At 35.0% G+C, this 26,840-nt stretch overlaps 1 protein-coding gene across 1 annotated transcript in view; it reads left to right on the top strand.

The window, feature by feature from the left end:
• The window catches only part of LOC150103392 (pancreatic lipase-related protein 2-like), a 33,182-nt gene extending 8,349 nt beyond the window's left edge, over positions 1 to 24,833 (top strand). The window contains exons 2-7 of the mRNA XM_090398465.1: positions 4,827 to 5,113; positions 8,709 to 8,855; positions 12,231 to 12,339; positions 18,434 to 18,550; positions 20,945 to 21,071; positions 24,728 to 24,833. Of these exons, the coding sequence (XP_090254591.1) occupies positions 4,827 to 5,113; positions 8,709 to 8,855; positions 12,231 to 12,339; positions 18,434 to 18,550; positions 20,945 to 21,071; positions 24,728 to 24,833 (893 nt within the window). The remainder of the gene's footprint in view (positions 1 to 4,826; positions 5,114 to 8,708; positions 8,856 to 12,230; positions 12,340 to 18,433; positions 18,551 to 20,944; positions 21,072 to 24,727) is intronic.
• Positions 24,834 to 26,840: the final 2,007 nt, after the last annotated feature.

Here is a 26,840-nt window from a genome sequence, read left to right as displayed (position 1 = left end):
GTGACAGATGTGCCCATCACCTTAGCGGTTCCCAACATTGATAAATGGACTACTATACATCATCAACAGTTTGCTAGCCGTGATGATTACCTCGTTGTATTGTGATTCGCGCCTCTCTCATAAACTAGCTAGAACTAATTGCTTCAAAAACTAACCTACTTGCTTCTACACAAAATCTACACTGTTCACAGTAACCTAAAAAATGCCGATTCATAAAGAATAAATGATGAATATTTACATATATGGTTTTTAAGCCACCTTATCTTTTTTTTTTCTTTTTCCCCCCAACCTATTGCAAGATTACTGTTATTATTCCCACGATTACTGGGAATTTTTAACTTTCTCAAAATTGTTTCATATTATCAGTGTTCTGTGAAGAGAAACTGGTACAAGAAATAATAAATTAGGGTGCTTGGCTAACCAAGAGTGATAAAGTTTGTTTCAGTGGAAAGAGATTTTGTAGCTTCGGTTGAAGCGTAACTTACAGACAACAACCTTTATTAACTTTTTATCCTGAAAGGTACAAAGTCAGTCATTAAACCACAATGATTCTCAACATGAGTCGAAGTTACAAAAAAAAAAAAAAAGGGTAGAGGGTCTCTTTGTTTGTTTTCCGGGGTTTTGTAAGGGAAATAGATGTAAGTGTATAGGAAGAACAAATTTCTTGCGTGGAAAACAGCAAATTGAAAAGAATTAGCTCAATATTATTATTATTATTATTATTATTATTATTATTATTATTATTATTATTATTATTAATATTAAATTTTAATATTAATATTAAAATTTAATATTAAAATATTAATATTAATATTAATATTTAATATTAATTTAATATTAATTTTTTATTAAGTACTATTAATATTAAATATTAAACTAATATTAAACGATAAATAATAAAAAGTGACTAATATTAAAAATAATAGCATTAAATATAGATAGTATTAATTATAAACGCACATTAAGAAACGTGTTGTAAAGATATATTAATGTGAGTGAGCAAGACAGCGTATGATGACATGCGATAACATTTGCATCGATAATATAGTTGCATTTTAGCATTTCTATTGGAAATTATACAATTAGTATTTACCTGTGCAGCCATGGAATTTGTTGATCATTTTCCGGCAGGATCAGGTCACGCTAATGACAATTTCAATATCTCGGTCATTGGCTATTGAATAGACACGAACTAGTTAATTGGCATTTGCCATTTGACTTGCACACTATTGTTGCGAGTGCCATCTCGTGATGATTAACTAAACTAAATGATAACAAAAATCAACTGAGTGATTAGCAGTTTATTTAAGAGTTCTTGTTTTCATTGAAGACTATTTGCGAGTCTAATTAATACAAAAACAAAAAATTAAAAACTGGATATCTAACTTTTTTTTTTTTTTTTTGGTTTGGAAAAACTGAAGAAATTTTGAAAAAATTTGGCTCGGTGAGCTAAGGTGGAAATTTGGTATTATTTCCACCTTAGCTCACCGTTCCAAATCTTTACTTACAGAAGAAACAGAAATTGAAAATGAACTACTTTTTCTTAAAAAAAACTTTTATTAATAATGGTTTCTCTCCTAAGAAAATTGACAAATTTCTTTCCCCCAGTCACTCAACTACTTCTGAAGATCCCTCTTCCCCCAAAGCCTTCATCTCTTTGCCTTACATCAGCTCTCTTTCACCAAAACTGGCAAAGATTCTCAAGAAGTTTAACTTCAGAACTTGCTTCACTACGCTCCCAAAATTTCGTTCAATACTTAGTAAACCTAAAGAGAAATATCTTCCAACTCAGTTTCCAGGAGTGTACAAGATTTTATGTGATTGTGGAAAGCCATACTATGGCCAGACTGCTAAATCCATCCTTCTACGTTTGGAAGAACACCGTAGAGATATCTCCTATAACAGAACTAGAGCCAGGGCTCTCTCTAGCCACGTTCTCTTTTTAGTTAACTCAGATGAAGGCCGTCAACACATTGTGAACTGGACTCAAACTTCTAACATCCATGTGTGCTATGATGAACTCGAGAGAAAGATTGTCGAATCTAGAGAAATTTCTCTAAATTCTTCCCATATCAACAATAGCTTAAGTTTCAATCTCTCTGACGCACACGTTGCCTCTGTTCAGTATTGGCGCACTCGTGACAGCGCGTAGTCTACGTTTATTTGGAACTCAAGCTCGCATTTTGTTTTCAAACACGCTACTGTCTTTTTGTACTTGTTCTGTTAATGCAATTTTAAGTCTCTGTAATTTTTTACACATTTCTTTGATTGTGACACATGAAGATGTTGATCAATTCAACGAAACTAGTAAACTAGTAGTATCTTTTCAAATATACCATGTCATCTTTTTTTTCTCTCGGTATCAGTCATTAAAGGTTTTTAATAATATATATATATATATAAGCACTCGGAACTCCTAAAGTAGGTAGCCATCCTAATCCTGTGGCTTCCTCTCTTGAGGAGGTTGCAGCTGAAACTAGGAGAGATGATTATGAGCAAGGTGGTTTCCCGTTGCCTTCCTTGCCATAAGCGTTTATGACTGTAGCCGTGTGTATTCACAGGACCAGTATGTCTGTTTTGAGGGATAAAAAAAAACCCGAGTTTCCGAGAGAACCCCCCCCCACACACACCTTCGCACGAGACCGGTTAACTCACCTTTAGTCGAAAGAGACTAGATAAAGGATCCTCACATCATGGACGGGAATCGAACCCAGGGCTTTGTCTATACTGACTGAGCTACGAAGACTTAGATAACCATCATCTTAAGAAAAATAAAATTGCACGAAAAGATAAATAGGAAATCAAAACAGTCGGAAATTAGACAATCTAAAAATAAGCAGCGATTAATTTTAAAATTCTCAGGGTAATGATTTAGATAAAATAAGTCTGCTATCTAAAGCAGTGTTTCCCATAACCCCAGAAGTACCAGTAAGGTCTTTAGGAGATACGAGACGGTTTTTAATTATGATTATTTATTTCTTATATTTTTGTCTCCGTGTTGTTACAGATAAGAGCAGGTTTATTCTATAATTAATTTTTCGATACCTAAAAAATCTAAAGAAAGTTTTAAACAAAATGCCTCTTAGCATGTATCGGCCGATCTTAAGAGCCGCGTTCGTTTGAAGACACTAACGCGCCCAACCACGTGGTTCGAACTGTTTACATCGAAGGTTTAAATTCAAACAGATCGAACATCGAATCTAATTAACTTTTTCTACTATTGAAAATTTAAATTATATATATATATATATATATATATATATATATATATATATATATATATATATATATATATATATATATATACACACACGGTGTGTAGTGGTGGTGGTGGGGAGAGGCAGGATTCTCGGATTCTATGCATTAATATCTGCGTTTTCCTGCTGTTCATTATAATTGAATTTGATAGAAGTAAGTTATTTCATTTAAATCTTGTCGTGGTTTGGAAGAAGCGGTGTTGATCTCTGTGTTGGTTGTTAGTAGTTCTTGAACCAGCTGTGTAGTCTTCCTCTTATTTCGAGTGAGTCATGTCTTGTCATGTTTAAGTGTGCCAAAAAAAAAAAAAAGCTTTGGTTAAGTCAAGAAGTATAACGACAGCTTGCTTATTTCTATCGAGAGTTTGTTTATGGCGTCCAAGATATCTTTTCTTGGACGCCATAAAACCTGGTGGCATTTTTGTTTTCTGGAAACTGTATTGGTTTTTTTGAGATAATGCTGCATTTCTGTAACTAATTCTTATGCTATTTTTTCAAGAATTTTGGAGATGACTAGTAGGTTAGCTAAAATTCTATGTATGATTTCTTTTGTCCTGTTTGTAAGTAGCAATTATCGCACCAGTGTGGAGACCGGTGATAAATATCATTTTCACAAGTCTCAGAAATATACGATTTATTTGTTCAAAGTGTATTAAAAGGTCTGTGAGCCTTATTTTGTGTATTCCTGGAGTGGTTTTTGGTTTAATTCTGAGAAAGCATCCTTCAGCTCCAGTTACGGGTGGAAAAATATATGTGTTGATGTTGTATATATGTTATATGATGTTGTATATAACACACGTATATGTTTGACTTGAACAAGTTTCTCTTCCACAATTTTTCTTAGCCTCTTCTCAACTCTGCGTGCATAATTGATCTTGCCTACAACACTCAATAGGAAATTATTCGGTAATTATAACATTCTACATTCTGACTGGAACCATGAATGATGCTGTGTAACCACTACCAAACTTCGAAAATCTTATTTGATCATTTCTATTCTAATATTTCAGATTATTTACCGCATTCAAGTTTCCGATGGCTTTTATACCTCGAATATTAATATCTGCTCCTAATTTGAGTGCTCGAATTTCTACCACTGTTCTACCACTTCTTGTTTCTTTTAACAATCTTTAACAGTAATTGCGCTAGACATCCAGAATGCCTTTATCTTCAGTTTTTGTCACGTTTTCTCCGATTCCTTTTATATTCTTTTTGCTCCGTTTCTAAGCCTTTTCTTTGAAATCAGAGCATTTTCCCTTTGATAACATTTATCTTCTATATTCTTAGCAAAGTGTTCTCATGATTTTGTTTAACCACTTTTATTACACAAGTTTTCTACATTTTTCTCGGTATTCTCCCAGGACACCCACTGACTTACTTCCTCTACTTTCTCTTTTCCAAGACTACCTCTAACTTCTTGAATCTACCACGAAGTTCTGATTTTTCTATTTTTGCATAGAACTTCACAATGCGCCTTCTTTTTCGACGTTTCTTCAAATTTTGCCAGTGATTTAATTATTATAATTATCATCACTTATTATTTCTACTTATCAGAAGTGGTTTATTTTTCAGTTCGTTTAGGTGCTAAAACTAAGAGGTGTATACAAGATTTGGGATGTTTTGATAGTGGCCAACCTTTCTTCAATGCCAAGTACAGACCAATAAGTCTAGTTCCTGATTCCAGAGAAGATATCGATACTCGCTTTTATTTGTTTACCCGAAGAAATCCAAAACATTTTTATGAGATGAAAGTTACAAATGAAGAGAGTATTTGGACATCAAGTTTTAATCCGAAAGCAGTAACACGAATAATTGTCCACGGATTAAATGATCACTTATTTTATACAACTTGGATGCAAGTAGGTTATTTATGATATTCTGCCAATTTTTTAACCTATAGTAATTTACAATAGTATGCGACATAAAATTCACTTTAATTCACTTAAATAATTAAAAAGAAAAAAAAATATTTTTATATAATAGTTTTGTATTTTTAATTTAAATAAAAATAATAAATTATTTTAACATTCTCTTAAAATTAAAGTTTAACATTTATATAATCTTAAACACCATTAATTTTTTTTTTAAACAATTGGACTTATTCTTGACATTATAAGTCGATAGGTACGTTATTATGCGAAGTCAAGCCAAAAGTCCTTTTTAGGACTTCCAGGGTAACGAATGGCAATGCTGTAGCCAATGAAGTTTTAACTGAGGCTCGGCTATTGCCGTTACCCAGCCATGACTAGAGCTTTTTAGCTCAATAACACTCCATCCACACAGATTTTCTTCATTTAGATGATGGGATAAAGAGCCAAGGACTCAGTCCATCGTCCAGTTCTTTTAAGAACTTAAGAACTTTTAATAATATCGTATTCGGAATCATTGTATCCGTTCAATGCATCTGCTAAACTTATCCAGAATCAATAATAAAAAGGCTCCTGGTCCTGTTGTAATCACAAATAAAGTTATTAAACGCCTCCACACATAAAGCCATCATGCCTATAGTTGCCATCAATAATGCAATGCTGAGATTTCGCTAGTTCACAGTTACATGGAAAACAGCTGATATAATTTTGAATCTAAACAGGAAAAGATTTGAAATTTCCTCAAAATTACCGGTCTATTAGCCTCCACTCCTGTCTCGGGAAGATATCAGAAAAAATAACTCTAAGAAGACCCGCAAGAAGTATCCAACTAAGTTGCCATTTTCCTTTATATATATACCTAAAGTATGACATAATGGCCTCCTTTATAAGGCGATAACAGAAAAGTTTCCAATTTATTTAATTCAACTTATCAGTTGATATCTAAACGACAGAAAATTCAAAGCTAAAATACAAGGCCTGAACATAAAATCACTGAAGGTGTTACACAAAGTTGCTTACTGTCCCCTTTATTGTTCTCCATTTATATGGTTGATATTCCTCGTACGAATTCCACCATATCAGCTTATTATGCAGATGAGACAGCCATTTATACCAGATCACTCAACCCGAAACTAATAACTAAGCACTTACAAAATGCAGTAAATTATTTCGAACTATGGTTTCGGAAATGATGAGAATTTATATAAATGCTTAAAAAGTGGGCAATTTTATTTACAAGAAGGAAAACATCACTTCCTAACTCAGTAAGCATATTTGACACTACCATCCCATGAAAACCAGAAACCAAATATCTGGGAATTCAACTTGATAAAAGACTGCGTTTTGAACCTCATATATCTTAAATTTACTCCAAGTCAAAGAAAGTAATTGCCCAACTATACCCACTAATCAGCAGAAGTAGCTGTATAAGTTCAGATAATAAATTACTTATCTATAAAACAATCATCAGACCCATGATGATATACGGACACCAGCCTAGAGCCAGACATCACCCTCCAAATCAAGAAACTGCAAACTATCCAAAATAAATGCATACGAATGACTTCTGATGCTCCTTGGTTCCTTAGGAATATGAATGCACAACGTCATCGACATTCCAGCATACCGTTCTAAAGTATTTTTCTCAAGCAGCTATCCATCCAAATCATTCAATACGATTTGCTGTTCACTATAATGATCGTGTGAAACACCAATGTCCTAAAGCAATCCTTCTGAATCAGATCTAATCATTGCCCACAAAGGGAGAGCTTTATACTCAGTAACTTCCCCATCAGATAAAACTAAAAGACTAAGGAAATCAAGGGCTTGCACTCATGGGTTTGCTCTTCCATCATAGAAGTTTAGTTATCAAAAGTCAAAGTTATGTAACTATAAACATAATGAAGTTTTCTGTTTCATGTTCTTCAAGTTATCTGGGGCCTGCTCACATTGATGATGTTTAATAATATTCATCTTTAGGTTAGCTTGCTTCCTGGGGGAGTAAAAGAGATTCTACTTGGCGGTGGGTTTTTGCCTATCATTGAGTAGAGCCACTGCTGACTTTCCTCTCTTGGATTGATTTAGGTGTTGAGTGATCCTTTAGGGTCGCTCCAGTCAGTTAGTTTTAGAGTGACCTTGAAGATGACTCAAAGTTTTTGGAAAGGTGGCCCGCACTTTAACATACCTTCATGTTGTCTGCAACATTCTGAAAAGTTCTACACGGAATTTGTCAGTCAAATATTGTGTTTTTTTTTTTCGTTTACGTGTGCTCTGTTTAACGACTTGGAACATAAAATTTCAGGATAATCAAGTTTTAATTTTATCTATTAAATATTTAAAAATTCTCTTGGGTTTTTATATTTATGTGTATTTCACTTAATCTTTTGGTACTCAACAATCTACTTTATTGACATTCTATATCCTATTAAATTTCCTGTCAAATTTCGAATTTCATTGAAAGAAGTTAAAGTAATTCGTCTATTTCCCTTATACTTCGGAAACGAGTATCTTAAGCATAATCAGAATTCTAAGGATTCTGCTGTCTACAGTTAGAGGGTAGAAAAAGAAAGTTTCATACTAATGATTTTTGTGTTTGTATTTGCATTATTCAAGTATACTTGTATATTTTTTAATAACTTGTAATAACTTATAATTCATTTCGAATACAAATTATGTGTACAAAATATAAATAAATAAAGTTAGTTAATAATATACTAGGGTGGTCTGAAAAGTTCTCGGCCTAACAATGAAAAATTTCAAAATTATTTTTATTTTTCAACATAATCTTCCTAAACACCAATACATTTATTCTAGCGATGCTCCAGGGCTATCGTACCGTCCCTGTAGTGGTTCTCAGTAAGATCTGCAAAATACCCCCCCCCCCCTCTACAGTTGCAATCACCTCTTGATTCGAAGAAAAACGCTGACCAGCGAGGAAGAGTTTTAGTTTTGGGAAGAGACAGAAGTCTGAGGGAGCCAAATCTGGGGATATAGGGTGGATGTTCCAACAATTCATAGTGCAGATCCCTTAATTTTCCCATTGCCAAAACACCTTTGTGGGCAGGTGCATTGTCTTGATGAAAGATTATTTTTTTCTTCTGAAACCGGGTCTTTTCTCACGAATTGTTTCGTCTAGTCTGGTTAAGACATCAGAACAATATTCCCCGGTTATTGTTTTACCCTTTTGAAGCTAATTAATAAACAAAATGCCTTTCGCATACCAAAACACCGATTCCATGGCCTTTCCTGCTAATTTCACATGGATGCTCATGACAGATGTATCAACTTAGAAAAAAAAGACTTGCCGATAGTATCGCCATCCATGGTCGAGGCCAAGAACTTTCCAGACCACCCTCATATATCTGTGCAATACAGAAAATTCAAAAATTTATATTCGTAATTTTATTTTTCATTTAATTAACTTGAAAGTAATGCATAAATAATACAAAATCGATGTTTTAACTTTGTTGTTAAACAATATTTTTGCCAAATAAAAATATGTAATATCTGTCAGACATTGAGGTCATAGAATACGCCATATACCACTTTATCAGTTCGTCATGCATTTTTTATTTATTTTTTATAGCGTATTAAAGATGAGTTATTGAAACACGGAGATTATAATGTGATAATTGTCGACTGGACTGGTGGCAATCAAGTCTTGTATAGTCAATCAATAGCCAACTCACGAGTAGTGGGCGCTGAAATAGCACTTCTTATTGAATTTCTTCAAGTAAGGAGCATTTTTATTTATTTATTTCTTCTGTTTGTTTTGCATATAAATAACTGGTAAGTATTGATTACCCAGTTTTCATTAATAAACTGAGGAATTCGAAACTCGGAAGTACTAGAAATTAGGGAAGTATTCGATGATTAAGTAGCTATAGTAGTCACGTTCTCCATGAGTTCATAAATATAAAAAAAAAAAAAATCAGCTAACGCCTTTTTATTCCCCGTATACGGGGAGTAGGCGAGGCCATTTAGCCCTATCTAACTTTTGGAGACTGAGTGGGCAGTTCAATCTCCACTGGTACCCAATCAGAGACAGATGGCCCAAGGCTATCACTAATTAAGCGGTACTCAGTGAAGAGAGACGGTTCAAATGTGCCGCCATCTCGTGGTCCCTAACCCTAACACAATATATTTAATGTCTGAAATAATGTGGGTTCTACGGTCGATTTTTCTTGAGTTTACAGGACGAAAAACCCGAGTTTCTGGGAGGAAAAACCTGCTTGCCCGTGCCAGAGATCGACTAACTCGGGAACCGGTCGAAAAAAGGCTTAGAAAAATTTCCTCTAGTCGCCGACTAGACTCGAAACCAAGTCTTCCTTCGTGCGGCATAAATCACATAATAATAATAATAATAATAATAATAATAATAATAATAATAATAATAATAATAATACATATTAGACGAAATACTGTTGTACCCTTATCTAATATGAGGAAAAGGAAAGGAAAGATCTCTCTGTGTCATTACACTGGTTAGTTAACAAAATGAATTTAGAAATGGAAAACATAGGTACCATGGAAATCATTAAGATAAAATTAACGAAAAAATTAAATAATAATAATAATAATAAGTCCGCTCGGTTAACTTAGTGGCTGTGCGCTTCGCAACCATATGCTCGGGGAAGGAGTGTCCTAAGTTCGATTCCCGTGGGTGACGTGAGGAGCTCAAGGATCTTCCTCAACCATAGCCAAGTTAGCCGGTCTTGGGCATGGACAGTAGAGTTCCCCCCAGTTTATCCTGGGGTTTTTCATCCCGCAAAGCAGGCAAACCGGCCTTGAGAACTCAACTACGGATACACAGGGGGCGTAGGCTGACCCCCTTATCCTGTGAACGGTTTGAGGACCGATGATTAACAAACCCTCGACACCGTAAGGTAAAAGAGGGATAAGGAAGATGAGATGAGATGAGATTAAATAATAAAAAAAAAGATTTAGCAATAGGGAGGCAAAGAGAATGTTCTCTCAAGATATTCAATTGAAAGTGGATTAGCTGGCCTCAAAGAAGAAGGATACTTTCCCGTCTTGCAAACAGGAAAGCTCGGAGACTCAGAGTATACTCATTACTTCTGTAAAGTATTTTTTTGAAATTACTTCCGTAACTTATTTTCCGTAGCAGGCCATTAGGTCAAATATGTAAAGGTATATAAGATGGGAAAATTAGTATTACCATAAATATTAAAACATTTTGTTGAAATGGTGATGTTATTTATTAAAAACTAAATAAATAAAAGATCTTACAAAACAAAACAAAACAAACAAAAAATTCATTTATAATCACTCTTAATTGAGAAAAATTAAATTTAGGAAAACAGCATTATTTAAATATGACTTTAGTCGAATCACAAGCAAAAGTAACACAAAATGGGGGAAAAAAACTTTACAGACGGATATTACACATGCTAGGCAGCATTCAAAACCCTAATACAGTAAAATCTCGCTTAACGCGATTAATTAATCTATCAATTAACGCACGCTAAGCGAAATCGCGTTAAGCGAATAAATGAACAATAGGAATAATTATAATTCATCTATTAGTTAGCGTAAATTTGGAAAGAAAATTACAGTATAAACTGTTTTAGAGGAAAAAAATCATGAAATATAACAAAAATCAATTGCTTAAGTTTTCATTTAGTGTCTAAACATTTGACTGAGCTACTTTTTTACAAAAAAAAAAAAATAATAATAAGTTAAGATGTTTGAATCGTTCTCTACTTTTTCATCTTGTCATGCAGTTGGCGATAGTTGGCAATCGCTTTATCAAGATTTGGGTGGACTTCGAAGCTTCGTTCCATATTAGGATCAGAATCAAACAAAATTTCCTTAATATGTTCAATGTGATTGAAAACTAGCTCAAGTTCTTTTGCAGGTAGCTTCTTAGTCGTAACATTATCTTCTCGTTCGCACTCCTTATCTTCTTCTTCATACGCACGCTGTTCTTCTAGTTGAAGGAGATCATTTCCGCTTAACTGTTCTGAATGGGATCGAGCAAGTTTCTCACATCTTCATTATCCAGTTCATTAAATCCAAGTTCTTTTCCAATTATTTCTTCAATAATGTTAGATCTTGGGTGTTGAGCACGATAAACTAACATAGGCTTGGGTTTAAAGTCGCCTTCTGCATTGCCTTCTAATAAGAGCGTAAGACGATCTTTGGATACTTTGTATCCTGGTAGAGCTGCTTCAATTTAAGCTAGGAAAGTTTTTATTGGCATACGCTTTCAATAGAGACTAGTTTCGTCCACGTGGATTATTTGTCGATCATCATAATCACTCTCCTGAATTATCATTTGCAGTTCTTCAGGAAACTTGGCTGCAGAATCGTTATCAGCACTAGCAGATTTCCAAGTTATTCTTACGTTATGCAATCCAGCTCGATTTTTAAAACGGTCAAACCATCCTAAACTCGCAGTAAAGCTTTCACATTCCTCTTGAAATTTGGTCTCTTTCAATGAGGTAAAAATATTGAGAGCTTTGCCTGAATATGCCCTGCACTAACAGGTGTTCTTTTTTGGTTATAATCCTCAATCCAGATTGATAGAAGAGATGCTCCATTTCAATCATTAAATGACTTCTATTTCGGGGATCTACATGCTTAAAGAAGCAGTAGCAACTTTCCCTTGTTCTTTGTATTCTTTGCTCTTATTTAATACAGTCCGAACTGTAGACTCGGTGTATCCCAGGTCACGCACAATCATTGTATTACTAGCACCACTTTCATGGCTCTTAATGACGTTCAGCTTTTCCGCTCGCTGCAGATTGGCGACAAAAAATTTCGCATAACGTAAAAAATCGCGTTTACTGATTAATCACTCGCTTAAAGCGGAAAAGACTATCATTTCACTCAATCGCGCTAACTGATTATCTCTCACATTGAATTCGACTGAAGCGAGATTTTCCTGTACTTAATAAAACAGAAGGGAATTTCGCTTTAGATATTATCAAAATAATTCCTGTAAACTAAATTTTTTTCAGTGGTTACCTTTATTTATATTTCCAAATAGTTATCAGTAATAAGAATAAATTACAGATATATATATATATATATCTGCCCGTGAGGCGTGAAATAAACAATTTTAACGATTTTGTTTTGCCATTAGAAGAGAGCCGGAGTTACACCAGAAACGTTCCATATCATTGGACATAGTTTAGGAGCTCATATTGCTGGACACGTAGGTGCAAGAATTCCAAATCTTGGCAGAATAACAGGTACGTTTCCTTTGTGAATTAAAAGTACTCTAGTGTTTCAATGTCTAGAAGGAGGAACTCAACAGTCTCTTTTTAACTTTAATATACTCAGTATCAAGCTAGTTATACTAAACTCACTTTTTAGTTTTAATGTACAGGTGACCTTTGAACGAACGCGGGGGTTAGGGGTGTCGATCCCCCGCGTTTTTCGAAAATTCTCGTATAACGTTTGACTCTCCAATACTTTACTAATAGCCTACTGTTGACCGGAAGCCTTACCGATAACAAAAACAGTCGACTGACACATATTTTGTATGCTATATGTATTATATAATGTATTCTTACAATAAAGTAAGCTAGAGAAAAGAAAATTTTATTAACGAAAATCATAAGAAGTGAAGAAACATTTACAGTACTGTACTGTATTCGTTGGTACCTCGTCTATTTACAAGATTGAATCGTATGTCTGTCAGTGCGTACATCAATATTGTCTTATATGATGCAAAAACACTGTATGTGTTATATGTATTACTAATCATGGACAACAAAAATGAAAAGATAATGTGAAAAGAAATTATTCATATTTATTTACAGCTATAAAGATTCATGGCAAGATTCATTCTAGGCTTAAAGAAAACATAATGCAGTGTTTCTCAATCTTTTTTGGATCCTGCCCCACCACAACGTCTCAAAGATTTTGATGCCTCTCCTTTTAGCATAATAGTCAGCCAAATTCTGAAAATGTATAATATAAATATGTATAAATATGTAAATGTACATTTTCTAATTGCCCCCCCCCCCAAATCTTCAAATTGCCCCCCTGTGGGGCGTACACCCCACGTTGAGAAACACTGGCCTAGTGCAATCGATACGATTGATTCTCGGTAGTCTAGCCTATACGCTAATGAATGAATCATTATAAAATTTTTTTATTTTATAATAATTAATTAATTAAAGTAATTAACTAATTAACAACAGTTAATTTTATGCAGTTATGATTTAATACTGCATCTTTACGTTTGTTTACATTTCTCTCGACTGCAAATGCCCATGTACGGTCTGTGCGTAAATTTTGATAAACTTTAACTTTTTATAATAGATTTGTGTATATTTTATGGTAGTAAATGATAAAATAAACTAGTATCTATATATATTTTATGTATTTATAACATAACTAACGTTTTCGTAATTTTTTCGATATTTCTAAGCTACGTGGTTTATTTACCTGGAGTTATTTTTTTTATTTTTCAAATTTTCGCAAATCTTGAAAGTTTTTCCAATACATTTATTCAAAAAAAAAAAAAAAAAAAACGCCTATAAGTGGACCCGCACAGATTATAGGGTCAACTATAATCTGTACCAAGTTAGTTAGAGTAATGAGATGTTCTTAGATAAAGAAGATTCAAATATTATATACTTTAAAAATAAGTTCTTAGATAAAGAAGATTCAAATATTATATACTTTAAAAACAAATAACAATTTTAATTTTTAAACATTTTTTTCCTTAAAAACACTATGTAATAGATCAATCCAACAGCCGATCCCATACGGAGGTAGTAGGGATTTATCTCCCAGAAACTCGGGTTTTTCATCCCGCATACAGACAAATCGGCCCTCAGAACACACGCAATTTACAGACAAAATACACTGTTGATGTGATGGTGATGGGCGGTAGATGGTGTTGATGGGAGTAGCAGTGCGTAGTAGGAGAATTAACTAGTAATGGATAAGGTGCGATGTATTTAGCGAGGCAGAGTAGAGTGCCCTCCCGCGATGAGTTCATGGACTCCCTAAAGGTGTCACGTAATAATAATATTTTTTTTTGAATTTTTTTAACATTTTATTATTTCTCAGATAAATTACATACATACATACATACAAATTACAACAACAACAACAACAACAACAACAACAACAACAACAACAATAATAATAATAATAATAATAATAATAATAATAATAATAATAATAATAATAATAATACACCACTTTGAATTTACCATAGAAGAATCTTATCAATTATATGCGTAAAGAACTGAAATGCTGGAGTGGAGTGGAGCTAATCGACCGTGAGATGCGGTGATTAATGATTAAGATTAATACCCTTGAAGGGTAATGGATGGCAATGCTGTAGCCAGTGAAGTTCTAACTGAGGCTTGGCTATTGCTGTTGCCCTCCTACCATGATCAGAGCTTTAATAGCTCAATAACACCTTATCCCTACACTGTCCTCTACAGATAACGGGGAAGATGAAAAGCATTCTTGCTTTACCCCTTTAAGCCAGTCCTTATAAGGATAAGGACTGAAATGCTCTTCCCGTGTGGTTGCCAGGATAAGAATAGCGCCGACGTAAATCCATGCGTGTCGTAAAAGGCGACTAAATGGACGCTGAGCTTCGAGAATTCGCTCTCTCAGGTTTCTTCAGGAATTTTGCTCCCGGTGAGGGGGGCTGATTTGGGGGGGGGGGTTTGCCCTGAGAGAGCATTTTGAGTCTCTGGGGAGAGTGTTCTCTGGCGTGGCTCGAGAGGGGGCCTTGTCGGGGGATGCTTTTCTCTGGAATATGAGAAGTTCTGCTCAGTGGAGGGAGTGCCCGTTGAGTGGAGCCAACGCTGAGTTGGAGGGTCTCGGCCACTATGAAGTGGACTAGAGATCGTCCTAATTTTTAGAGTTTGCTTTACTTTAAAAAAAAAAAGCACCAATGTAGCTAATGCATGTCGTACGAGGCGACTAAAATTGGTATCCAAGGAGGGTAATGGATGGCAATGCTGTAGCCAATGAAGTTCTAACTGAGGCTCGGCTATTGCTATTACCCTCTTGCCGTGATCAGAGCTTTATAGCTCAATAACACTCTTTCCTTCACTGTCCTCTTCAGACAACGGGGAATATGAAAAGCATTCTTGCTTCGTCCCTTTAAGCCAGTCCTTACAAGGACTACAACTGAAATGCTTCTTTACCAGTTCCTGAATTATTTTTCATCATTCAATCAATACTCTTCGTAGGAGTTTTCGTAAATCATTTTCAAAGTCACATATCGAAAATCTCGTGTGTAGGAATGCGTGTTTGATGAGCCTTAAATGGATATTTTTTGTTATTGTAGAAAAAGAAGATTCATAGATTTAATACTGTTCAAATTATATAGCAATAATAACAATAACAATATATGTACTTCTACAATATACAATATAGTACTTCTCAAATTTGGACCAACACGCTTTATTCCACTTTTGCACAGAGAAAACATTTAACAGAAGTGATTTGGTGCTACTATCTCCTTAAGTTGAATGAATTATTGCACTTTTACTTTATCGACGTTGCTTTTTGTCTTAGTTTAATGTAATAAACTGAAAATTATGAATTCAAAAGTGGGTTAGTCCCCTTTTGTGCTCAACGACATCTTTTTTTCATCTTCCCCGTTATTAAAGGGGCGAAGTAAGAGTGCTTTTCATCTTCCCCGTTATCTGTAGAGGACAGTGTAGGGATAAGGTGTTATTGAGCTATTAAAGCTCTGATCATGGCAGCAGGGTAACAGCAATAGCCGAGTCTCAGTTAGAACTTCATTGACTACAGCATTGCCATCCATTACTCTCCAAGGGTATCCACGAGTATTGGATTGAATGAATCAATCACCGCATCTCACGGTCGATTGACTCACTCCATGCTCAATGACATCTTATAGTCCTTATAAGGACTGGCTTAAAGGGGCGAAGCAAGAATGCTTTTCATCTTCCCCGCTATCTGTAGAGGACAGTGTATGGTAAGGTGTTATTGAGCAATTGAAGCTCTGATCACGGCAGGAGGGTAACAGCAATAGTCGTGCCTCAGTTAGAACCTCATTGGCTACAGCATTGCCATCCATTACCCTCCAAGGGTATTGGAATGAATGAATCAATCACCGCATCTCACGGTCGATTGATTCTAATTCTACTCCGCTCAATGACATTTAAATGGATAAGGTGTTATTGAGCAATTAAAGCTCTGATCATGGCAGAGGGTAACAGCAATAGCCGAGCCTCAGTTAAACTTCATTGGCTACAGCATTGCTATCCATTACCCTCCAAGGGTATCATTTTCCGTCCATCGCTCAATGACATAAATAATAATAGTTCTCATATTAAAATTATATTAATAATAATTTTAGGTGTGAGAACACTACTTTATTTATTATAGACAAATTGGGAATTAATAAAGTATTTTTTGTTTATTTTTAGAGCGAAGTGTTTAGATTATATAAAAATCAATAAAATAAAATAAAAACTACTTACAGTATTAATTGTATTTAAGTTTACAATGTTTCGTGTGCGGAAGTCACATAGTTAATATAATAAGACACCTTGTTACTGATAATAGTGAACTTCAGGTACTCCGAATTCATATACAACTGTATTTTTATAATAATCTAAATAAATCTATGTTTGTGATCCCGAGAGAAGTTCGATGTATAAGAATCTATGTTAAAAATAATATTTTTTTTTCATCGAAAATATTTATAAATACAATTAAGAAAGGATGCAATAAAGGCATCTTAGCATGAGTTACAGGACATCATTAAGAAACATGCAGTAATATTTGCGTAAATACTGCAATCGTATTTTGACATTTGTATTGGAAGTTGCACAGTTAATATTAGCATATTAAACGAAAATTGTTAAGTAAATTTCAATCTTCTTTTAGGTTATAAAATAGTAAGAGAAGAAATTTTATAATATTAATAATAAAATTAAGAGTAAAGCTAGATGCTAAGACGAAGAGATTGAGAAATAATCTCACTGACTTCAGAACAAGATTAAGCTTTGGTGAAGGGAGAGTGGGATTAACCTATTCTATGTACGTTGTGTGTGTTTGCTGTGGTTTCTGTTTTATGTGGTGTTGATGTTATCTTTTGCACGATTAACTGTGTAGAAAACAGTTACATAGTTCGTGTTTTACTAATGACAATGCAGAACACCAAATAGAGTGTTGTGCAGAGCAGGAGAGACTGGTTGTGTAGAAAGTTGTAGTAGGTGGTGTTACACGATAATATTTCTAATTTTGATAGAATCGCAAATTCCATAATATATGAGGTTTTTTTTTTTTTGTTTTTTTTTGCTGGGAAAAATTTTTGTTGGGGAAGTGGAGGAATATATACATATGCAGGGCTCGACAAATACGTTCGCCCATTCGTTCCTAGCCAGTAGCTACAGAATGAACAAAATATACTGTTTTATTTAATAAAAATATTAAATATTTTATTTGCTAATAAAATAAAATAAAATAAATGAATAATTTCTATAACAATGATACACTTTTAATCATTCTGTGTAGCTCCTATTGATTTATTGTCCGCGCAGTTAGCCTAGGCTTTGCGCTTCGCAACCATATGTCTGGGGAAGGAGTGTCCTAGGTTCGATTCCCGTCGACGACGTGAGGAGCTTAAGGATCTTCCTCAGCCATCCCGCAAGCAGGCAAACCGGTCCCGTGAACACACACGGATTACAGTCATTAATACTGACCCAGCCATAGGTCTGATTTTTCAGCTATGCCGGTTCAGTTATAAAATATGGGGGTACTGAGATGGTGTCGTACCTCCCCGTAAAAGGGGACTCACGGCCGTGGACACAAAGATACAGAAATAGCATAAGGCAGTAAGTAGTGTAAAAAAACTTTATTAGGCGTAACTGAACAGTTCAATAGCAGTTGGATACATGATATAGTAAACGAAGCATGTTCTTCGTACGATGTCGAAGGCTTGAATGAGGAAGCCCCAAATGCTCACCTGGAGAGCTGGCGTACAGCGCCACCTATCACTTTCGGGTGACGTTTCCGGTCATGCTTTTCTATGTTAATATGGTTGATTTTGATGTTCTCTACCTCCCCTCAAAGTTTGTACGTAGAATTTTGAGCCACCCTGTATATATCCCCGAATCACACCCGTGATTCGGAGGATAAGGGGATAACCACTGTTATTAAAGTAGTGGTATGTGTGGCGTAATACTAGGGGTATAGGATGACAAACAACAATAATAACGATTATTATTATTATTATACACAAATCATAAGGATGATCATTCATATGAAAAACAATCTATTTTACAATAAAACTTAAAAATACTATAATATATTTAATTTGCTTTGCAGGTCTTGATCCCTCAGGTCCCTTCTATAACAACATGCCAGAAGAGACTCGTCTCGATCCTGGAGATGCCAAACTAGTTGATGTAATATACACAAGCAGTGCTGATACTGTCTTGGAAGGTGAGATATATTAATATGCTACTACAGTTAGAATTTGAGGATACACCATAATATTTCGCGTGCATATGATTCAGTGTTCCTGTATCAAAAGAATACTAAATCTAGAATTTCTTCGTTTTGATTTTTGTTGGCTCAAAATTTCCTTTTTGCCCTTTCTGTTGTATGTAATAACAAAATATATTTCGTTATTCTCTTGCAATTATTTAAACGTGCATTCTTGACAAATGGTTTTCTGTAGTTTATGTACTTATCAGTTGATGGTATTTTCCGTGATATTTATTTATTTTAAATATCCCTGCTCAAGCTAGAGTTGGAAGTGTTGAAGTTGTTGTTGTTGTTGAGGTGTTTCCTGCAAACAACTAAATAAATTTTACGCTTCCAAATATCAGATAATTCTCATTATATTCGTGATTTTGTTTCTTAACCAGTCCTTCTTTGAAATACACCACAGATGTCAGTAATCTACACCAAATACTTCTGTTGGTAATCCAGTTTACTTTTCTAAGTATAGCCTACTGTTCCTCAGCTTCGTTTCATTTTTAAAATACCAGACAAGTTGGGCCAAGTAGATAACGTATCCATTCTCCAATCAACAGGCCGTTTGTTCGAATCCCACAGCGAGCATAGATGTTTGCGAACGTCTTTAAGAAGTAGCTAAGATCATCGTTCACTATGCGACCATTTCTTTTCCGACTGCTAGCCTGAAGTTGAAAATTTTGCATATTTGGCCTCTAGAATAAGTTTCAGTTATGTAATCCTTATCGCCCAACCACAGTTCCAAATACATAACAGGTTTGCAACCTATGGCAGGCGGAATTCACATAAAACGTAGACTATTCTTTCCCTTAGTCCGGTTAATCTTTCTACTCTCCTGATCCAAATACCTGCTCTCCTGAAATCACTAAAATAATGCTTCCTGGAATGATTTCGTTCGGTTAAACTCAAACTCCTCATTTACTCTTTAAATCTTAGTTCTTCAATTAGTCCCGCTAAAGGCAATCCAAGAAAAGGAATTCACCGTAAAAATCTTTTCTACTCATCTTGGGGGGGGGGGGGGGTGGGGGGGGGGGGGGGTGGGGGGGGGGGGGGGTGGGGGGGGGGGGGGGTGGGGGGGGGGGGGGGTGGGGGGGGGGGGGGGTGGGGGGGGGGGGGGGTGGGGGGGGGGGGGGGTGGGGGGGGGGGGGGGTGGGGGGGGGGGGGGGTGGGGGGGGGGGGGGGTGGGGGGGGGGGGGGGTGGGGGGGGGGGGGGGTGGGGGGGGGGGGGGGTGGGGGGGGGGGGGGGTGGGGGGGGGGGGGGGTGGGGGGGGGGGGGGGTGGGGGGGGGGGGGGGTGGGGGGGGGGGGGGGTGGGGGGGGGGGGGGGTGGGGGGGGGGGGGGGTGGGGGGGGGGGGGGGTGGGGGGGGGGGGGGGTGGGGGGGGGGGGGGGTGGGGGGGGGGGGGGGTGGGGGGGGGGGGGGGTGGGGGGGGGGGGGGGTGGGGGGGGGGGGGGGTGGGGGGGGGGGGGGGTGGGGGGGGGGGGGGGTGGGGGGGGGGGGGGGTGGGTCTAAGCCTTTGTTTGATCTATAACATGGGCAAGAAGGGATTTCTTCCGGAAACTTTGAATTTTTCATCCCCCATCTCAAGAAAATCAACAACAGAAATTACATTATTTCAGACAATAATATATTGTGTTAGCGTTAGGGAGAAAAAGGTGACAGCAATTGTATACCATACTCCCTTCCCTGGATGCTGCTTAAAATCACTTCGTTTTGGGTAAATTATCCATGATTAGAAAAGAGTGCAGTTGTCTTCCTCAGTTTCCAAAAAGTAGTTTAGTTCTAAACGGCCTCCCCTACTTCCTTTGAGATTTAAAAGGCATTAGCGGATTTTTTTATTTTTTTAAGAACTGAAAACAAGCCCAAGTTTTAGTATAATCAGACACATACAAACCACAGAATTCTTAACTGTTTTCTGTTAATTTTTAAAGGCTAATTGTTAAACAATCCGAAATTATATTGTTCATTGGATTACAAAGTTTTTCCTAACAGGAGTCAGGGACACGATTTCTTGTCATCATCAGCGATCTCACGAATATTTCTTGTTTAACATAAATCCATTGCATTGCTTACCATTTGGAGTGGAATGCGATAGCTGGAAGAAATTTATCCATGGAGGATGTGGTGACTGTGGCAAGGATGGCAGCAGATGTGCTATCATGGGATTTTTGGCTGAGCATTACCAAGAGGTCTATGGAAGACCTGCTCCTCTTAGAAAATTCTACTTAAAAGTCAATGGGCTTCGCCCATATTGTTGTAAGTATATCTTGTCATGTATTGGTACTTTGTTTTATCTTTACAAAGTTATGTATAGATCCAAAAAATCTTGTTAATAAATAGATGTCATCATCTTTTTCAGTGTACCAGTATCACGTTACCATGCTATTGGAGGGGTCGACAGCCGAAGAAGAAATTCATGTCCCTCTTGAATTCTTATTGGTGGTGGAAGGAACTGATGGTTATCTTAAAGAACATCTGCATTTCAAGTAAGATGAACTGCAGTTTTCGAATAATGTCTTATTTTAAGCAAACTATTTCACGAACTATTTTAATAATTTGATTGCTATTATATATTGGGTAAGAATCCATGAATCAGTCTAATTGGTGAATTATACTGATTAATTGGTGAATGTTAACGATGGCTTACAAGAATATATTTACTTAACAAATCGGAACTCGTCACAACATGTCTAGCAACAAATGACACATCACTAGCATTATATACGCGTCGTTCCATTTTGGTTCACGGAAAATTCATCACTGACAATTAATTTTGAGATTATTCTTCGCAGGAAAAATTTATCGGCATTCGGTTCAAAGCGAAGAATTTTATTCTTTTTTTTAATTATTTTTTTTTTATTTAAGATACCTAAAATACAAGGGTATCCTATAATTGAAAATATCTCATCTTATGAATTAGTTCAGTAAACAATAAATATGTATGTGCGTTAAGTGCGTAGAAAAATAGTAAAAGGTTGCAAAAATAAATAAACATTCTTAAATTTGTTGCTCTTATTCCCTAACCACCCTATCACACTTTTGTAAAATATTAATATCCCATCTAGAGTTTGTAGTATCTAAATAAGAAGAAAAAAAATTAATATTTTAAGAAATAAACAAAAATTAGGAATTCACATTAAAATACAATATACTAATTTCATCTTATACAGAATAAAAATATCAAAAAGTGAAATTAAATCTAATATAATACAGAAATAAACTACATTTTCTAAAATATGTCTTGATTTGCATTAGTTTTTCATGTATTGTATGTGCATCATTACAATATTATTTCCATTTTCTCGCGATGACTTGTAGGTGGACACTATCCATTTTTCCCAACCATAGATTATTCTTGTGCAGTGAACCCCTGTTTATTTGAATATTTAATGAAATATTGCCGAACAGATAAAATCTTGTCATTAGTCATTCTATATTTACAAAAAAAATAAAAATAAAATAAAATAAAAAAAACATAAAATAAAATAAATAAATAAAATATATAATTATATATTTTATGCTTGACTGAAATATTACAATGCTATGTAAATGAGCAATGAATTAGAAATATAAGCAATGGAAGTGAGTTTTACCATCTTTACCATCATATCTATACGTTCATTAAAGTTAATTACTGTGGTTATCGTGTGATTTGCTGTTTATAGTTATGCCACAGGTAACTTCAAAGATTATGTCCAATATTAGCTAAAACGCTGATTGATATCGATGATCATGATCTTCTCCCTCTTTTTTACATATATCTTTTGAATAAACACATAAAGTTCATGAATGTTTACAAACAATACATAATAGTTATTAAAATATTCTTTTAGAAATTTACTGCACTTTTAATTTCAAACCAATTTTAAACTTATATATGTTACTTATAAGAGGCAAGACTAGAGCGGAGATGATATTCTAACTGAGGCTCGGCTATTGCTGTTACCCTCTTGCCATGACCAGAGCTTTAATAGCTCAATATTACAGAGCTTTAATAGCTCAATAACACCTTATCCCTACACTGTCCTCTACAGATAACGGGGAAGATGAAAAGCATTCTTGCTTCGCCCCTTTAAGCCAGTCCTTATAAGGACTATATAAGATGATATTAGTGAAGGGGTGGAAAGAAATATTAGTGAAGGGGTGGAAAGAAACAACACACACACAGGGTAACGGATGGCAATGCTGTATCCAATGAAGTCTTAACTGAGGCTCGGCTATTGCGTTTACCCAGTCAGGACCAGAGATGATATTAATTGATATCACTGAACAACGATGTACAATAATTATTAATTGATATTAATGTTGTTGTTAGATATGTCTATTTATTGTGATAACTACATTAATTGATATCACTGTACAATGATGTTATTAATTAATTAATATCAATGTCGTTGTTGAGTTTTTGTATAAGAGTTAGATATGTTTATTTATTGTGGTAACCACATAACAGCAGATGCATTTTACCTTTAGAGTGAATGTTAAGAAATCGAACCATCGTATTGCCTTCTTATTAACGAGCCAATATGAAATAGGAGATATGTACACGGCTACCATACGATGGTTATGTAGTGGCCATAGGCATGGAGTTACATTAGGCTATAAGAAATATAAAATCGAGGTGAAGACTGTAGGTGTAACGACACTCTTTCCAGAAAGAAGGTAAGTCACTTCCAAGTTTTAACAATTCGTGTATCGTATAGATGGTTTAAGCAATGAGTTATTTATATTATCATTATTTATTTTACTTCATAATGCTAACTTAAAATATTATATTTTCACATTTATTAACTAGTTGATTAAAATATTTTTTGTAAATGTTTATTGGATCAAATAGAGTTCTCTTACTGCCACTTCCTATAAAATTAAGGATAATGTTAAAGATCATGTTCAAGCAATAGTCAAGAATGCTGACTGTTTTTAAGTATGTTTGCTACAAATTTCCAAATTTTTCGGATTGCGAATTTCAAAGAAGCCGATTCTATGGAGTTATATATTAGAAAATTATTGCAGATAAATAATTTGAAGAAACAATGATCATGCAGAAAAAACACAAGCACAGATTGGTTTCAAAAATGTAATAAAAATTTCTTCGGAACTAAAATTGTGTTGTTTTCGAAATAATAATTGAAAATAAGCTCAGGAATGCAAAAATTCGGTTATGATTTTGGTCATTCACTTTTTACACATACATTCAGAGCATTTTTTGAGAATATCATAAAAAGGGTACAAAAGAACAAAGAAGAAAATTAGATGTAAGGGAAGTCGACAAGTCCGCATGTTGGTAGATTATTGTTAGTTTTTAAAACCAACCATTTGTAGGTTTTGTTGGTTGAGTGTATAGTTTGCCAGCTCGCGAATCAACAGGTTGTAGGTTCGAATCGCGCTGCAAGCATGTAAAATGTTGTAAGAAATGGTAGAAGAACTTCTAGAACAGGGTTTTCGCATTAACTTTTAACCAACCCACAGTTATTAGTGAATTCTCCACCCTTTCGTGAGTAAAGCAAACAAAAAAGTTACAGACGCAGTATATTAGAAAAAAAAACTTAATACTTTTATAAAACAATGCTTATTTTTCCATCATTTTAAACATAATTATATATCAGTAATAAAAATATAATTATATATTTTAAACGTTTTATATTTTCACGATTTGTAAAAAAAATCCTTAAGTGATTATCGCTGTGAAACAGACATTTTCAAAACAATGTGATCATGTTACTCATTATATATAATTCGAACAATCATGTTTATCAAGTTTGTGATTTTGAGGCTTAAATTAATCTTTAACGAGTAATAACTTTGTCATCCTAGTTCAATATATACATTCACGATAACATACAGTGCAATGGAAAAGGGAAAAAAATGGGATTATAAAGTAAAAACGACTTGTCTTGAATTTTTCTTTCTTCAGAGAAGCGATATTTATTAAAACGCTGTTACAGGCAAAATCTCTTTCGTATTCCGTGGAGAAATGTTCCTACAGAATAGTCATTTCTTCATAGTTAAAATCATTAAATATTGGAACCCTTCCCAAAATCCCCTAGGCCTTCATAAATATCTGTTTACCAAGTAATTGAATTATGAATAAAACTTTTTAATAAAGCATTTCTTTAAAATGCATCTTTTTATCTTCATGCAGGTATCACGATGATTTCTCAGAGCTACCTTACGATATGCCAGTCAACAGAACTTTACATCTGGATGTAAAAGATTCGTGTGATGCAGCTTCGGATTACTTAGAGTAAAAACGTCTCATCTTGCTTTTTTCTGAGAAGCAAACAGTTGAAGGAGTTAACTGCATAGGAACTATGTTTACATGTTTTTTTCAGAGACTGTAATATATATATATATATATATATAGTTCGAAATGCTGATAGGAACAGGCGGTTAGATGAGCGCCCAGCGAAGGCTCTGAGGGCATCAGAGCCTTCGCTGGGTGCTCTGATGAGAAAAAAGAAAGCAAGCAAGATAGATTTTAAACATTTGTTCGTTTATTGGGTGAATTTTTCATCTGTGATGAGAAAAAGAGGATGAATTAACTGATCGCTTGGTGCTAACTATGGAGTTCAGAGAATAAATGTTTTCCTGAAATAAGAATATATTTCTAGTCTGTGTTAATAGTTTTACGCTTTGTATTTTGACAATACGATATCTGTTGTTATAATATTTGTTTATCCTAAAGAATAATGTTATTTAATGTGACTGATTTAAAAAATATATGATAAATATAAAATTAAAATTATTTCGAAAATATTTTCTGAAAATTAGAAACATATTAATTACACATCGGAATTATTCTGAATATGTGTCGAAAAATGTATGTTTTATTACACTGATGAAACTTTTGCACTCAATGTTTCTTTGTATTTGTTGTAAACAATATACATTATCGTTGTATTACTGTTTGTGTTTTGTTCATTTTGTTCATGACTAGAACCGAGATTTAAGTATAAAGGTTTTAATATAAACACACTACTAGTTTCGGCCTGTAACAGCCTTCTTCAGGTGACATTATAAAAGAAAAAACACTAAACATTGAGGGTTAAAAGACTATGAACAACATAGACAGTATTTATACATAATTAGCATGAAAACGTTGTAGTTTTATTTGAAGCTGTTTTCGTTTGTTGCATTGTTGGGAGAGTGCGTGCTTGCTGCATCACGTGAACGCCAGTACATGATTACAGCTGAATGACTATCTGGGAGGTTGTAGTTTAAGTTGTTATTTAGATGAACAGGATTGAAGATGATTTCTCTAGATTCCACAATTTTTCTCTCTATTTCGTCACTGCAACGGAAGATGTTAGTAGATTTTTCCCAACAGACTTTGACTTTGGTTATCATCATTAGGATTAGCCGAGAAAAGGATATGGCTCCAAACAATGAAGACATCATCCACATTACGTTTCCAAATTTTAGGTGTTAAAATAAAGTAACCGGACCTGATCCAATAACATTGCATCAGGTCCGGTTACTTCAAATTTCAAGATAATATATAAAAACAAAATCATGGACTGGCTATGGGTAATCCTTTATCCCCTGTAGTCGCAAATATTTACTTAGAGGATTTTGAAACCAAGGCTATCTCGTCCTTTATTTTAACACCTAAAGTTTGGAAACGTTATGTGGATGATGTCTTCATTGTTTGGAGCCATGCACATGAATCCCTTATGGTTTTCCTCGAATTTCTCAATAGCCGACATCAAAGTATTAAGTTTACTGCTGAGCTTGAAACGGATAATTCCTTCCCTTTTTTTAATGTCAAACTGACTCGCTCTTCTGCTAAACTAAAAATATCGATATATAGAAAGCCCACACATACCAACAGATATCTGCACAGTCAGTCCAATCATTTCCCTCCTCATAAGCTTGGAATAATTTCCACCTTGGGATATAGAGCCCGTTCTCTTCTTGATGATCCAAATGAACTGCTTACAGAAATAAACCATCTGAAAACTTCTTTCGAAGTTAATGGGTATTCCAAGAAAATCATTGACAAATTCCTTCTTAATCCTCCTAGACATCACTCAGAAGAAACAAATAGATTCAAAGGCAATATATCTATTCCTTACATAAGTACTGTTTCACACAAATTAGCAAAAGTTCTAAGAAAATACAATATCAGAACCTTGTTCACTCCACTTCCAAAGATCCGTTCCTTAATTAGCCACCCAAAACCTTGTCATCATCAACTCAAATACCCTGGTGTATATAAAATATTATGTGACTGCGATATTCCTTATTTCGGGCAG

Source organism: Typopeltis vanoorti, chromosome 9, assembly GCF_054136105.1.
Source record: "Typopeltis vanoorti isolate ZY-2024b chromosome 9, IOZ_Tvanoo_1.0, whole genome shotgun sequence".
NCBI classification, from domain to species: domain Eukaryota; kingdom Metazoa; phylum Arthropoda; class Arachnida; order Uropygi; family Thelyphonidae; genus Typopeltis; species Typopeltis vanoorti.
This window is presented reverse-complemented; position numbering and strand designations above follow the sequence as displayed.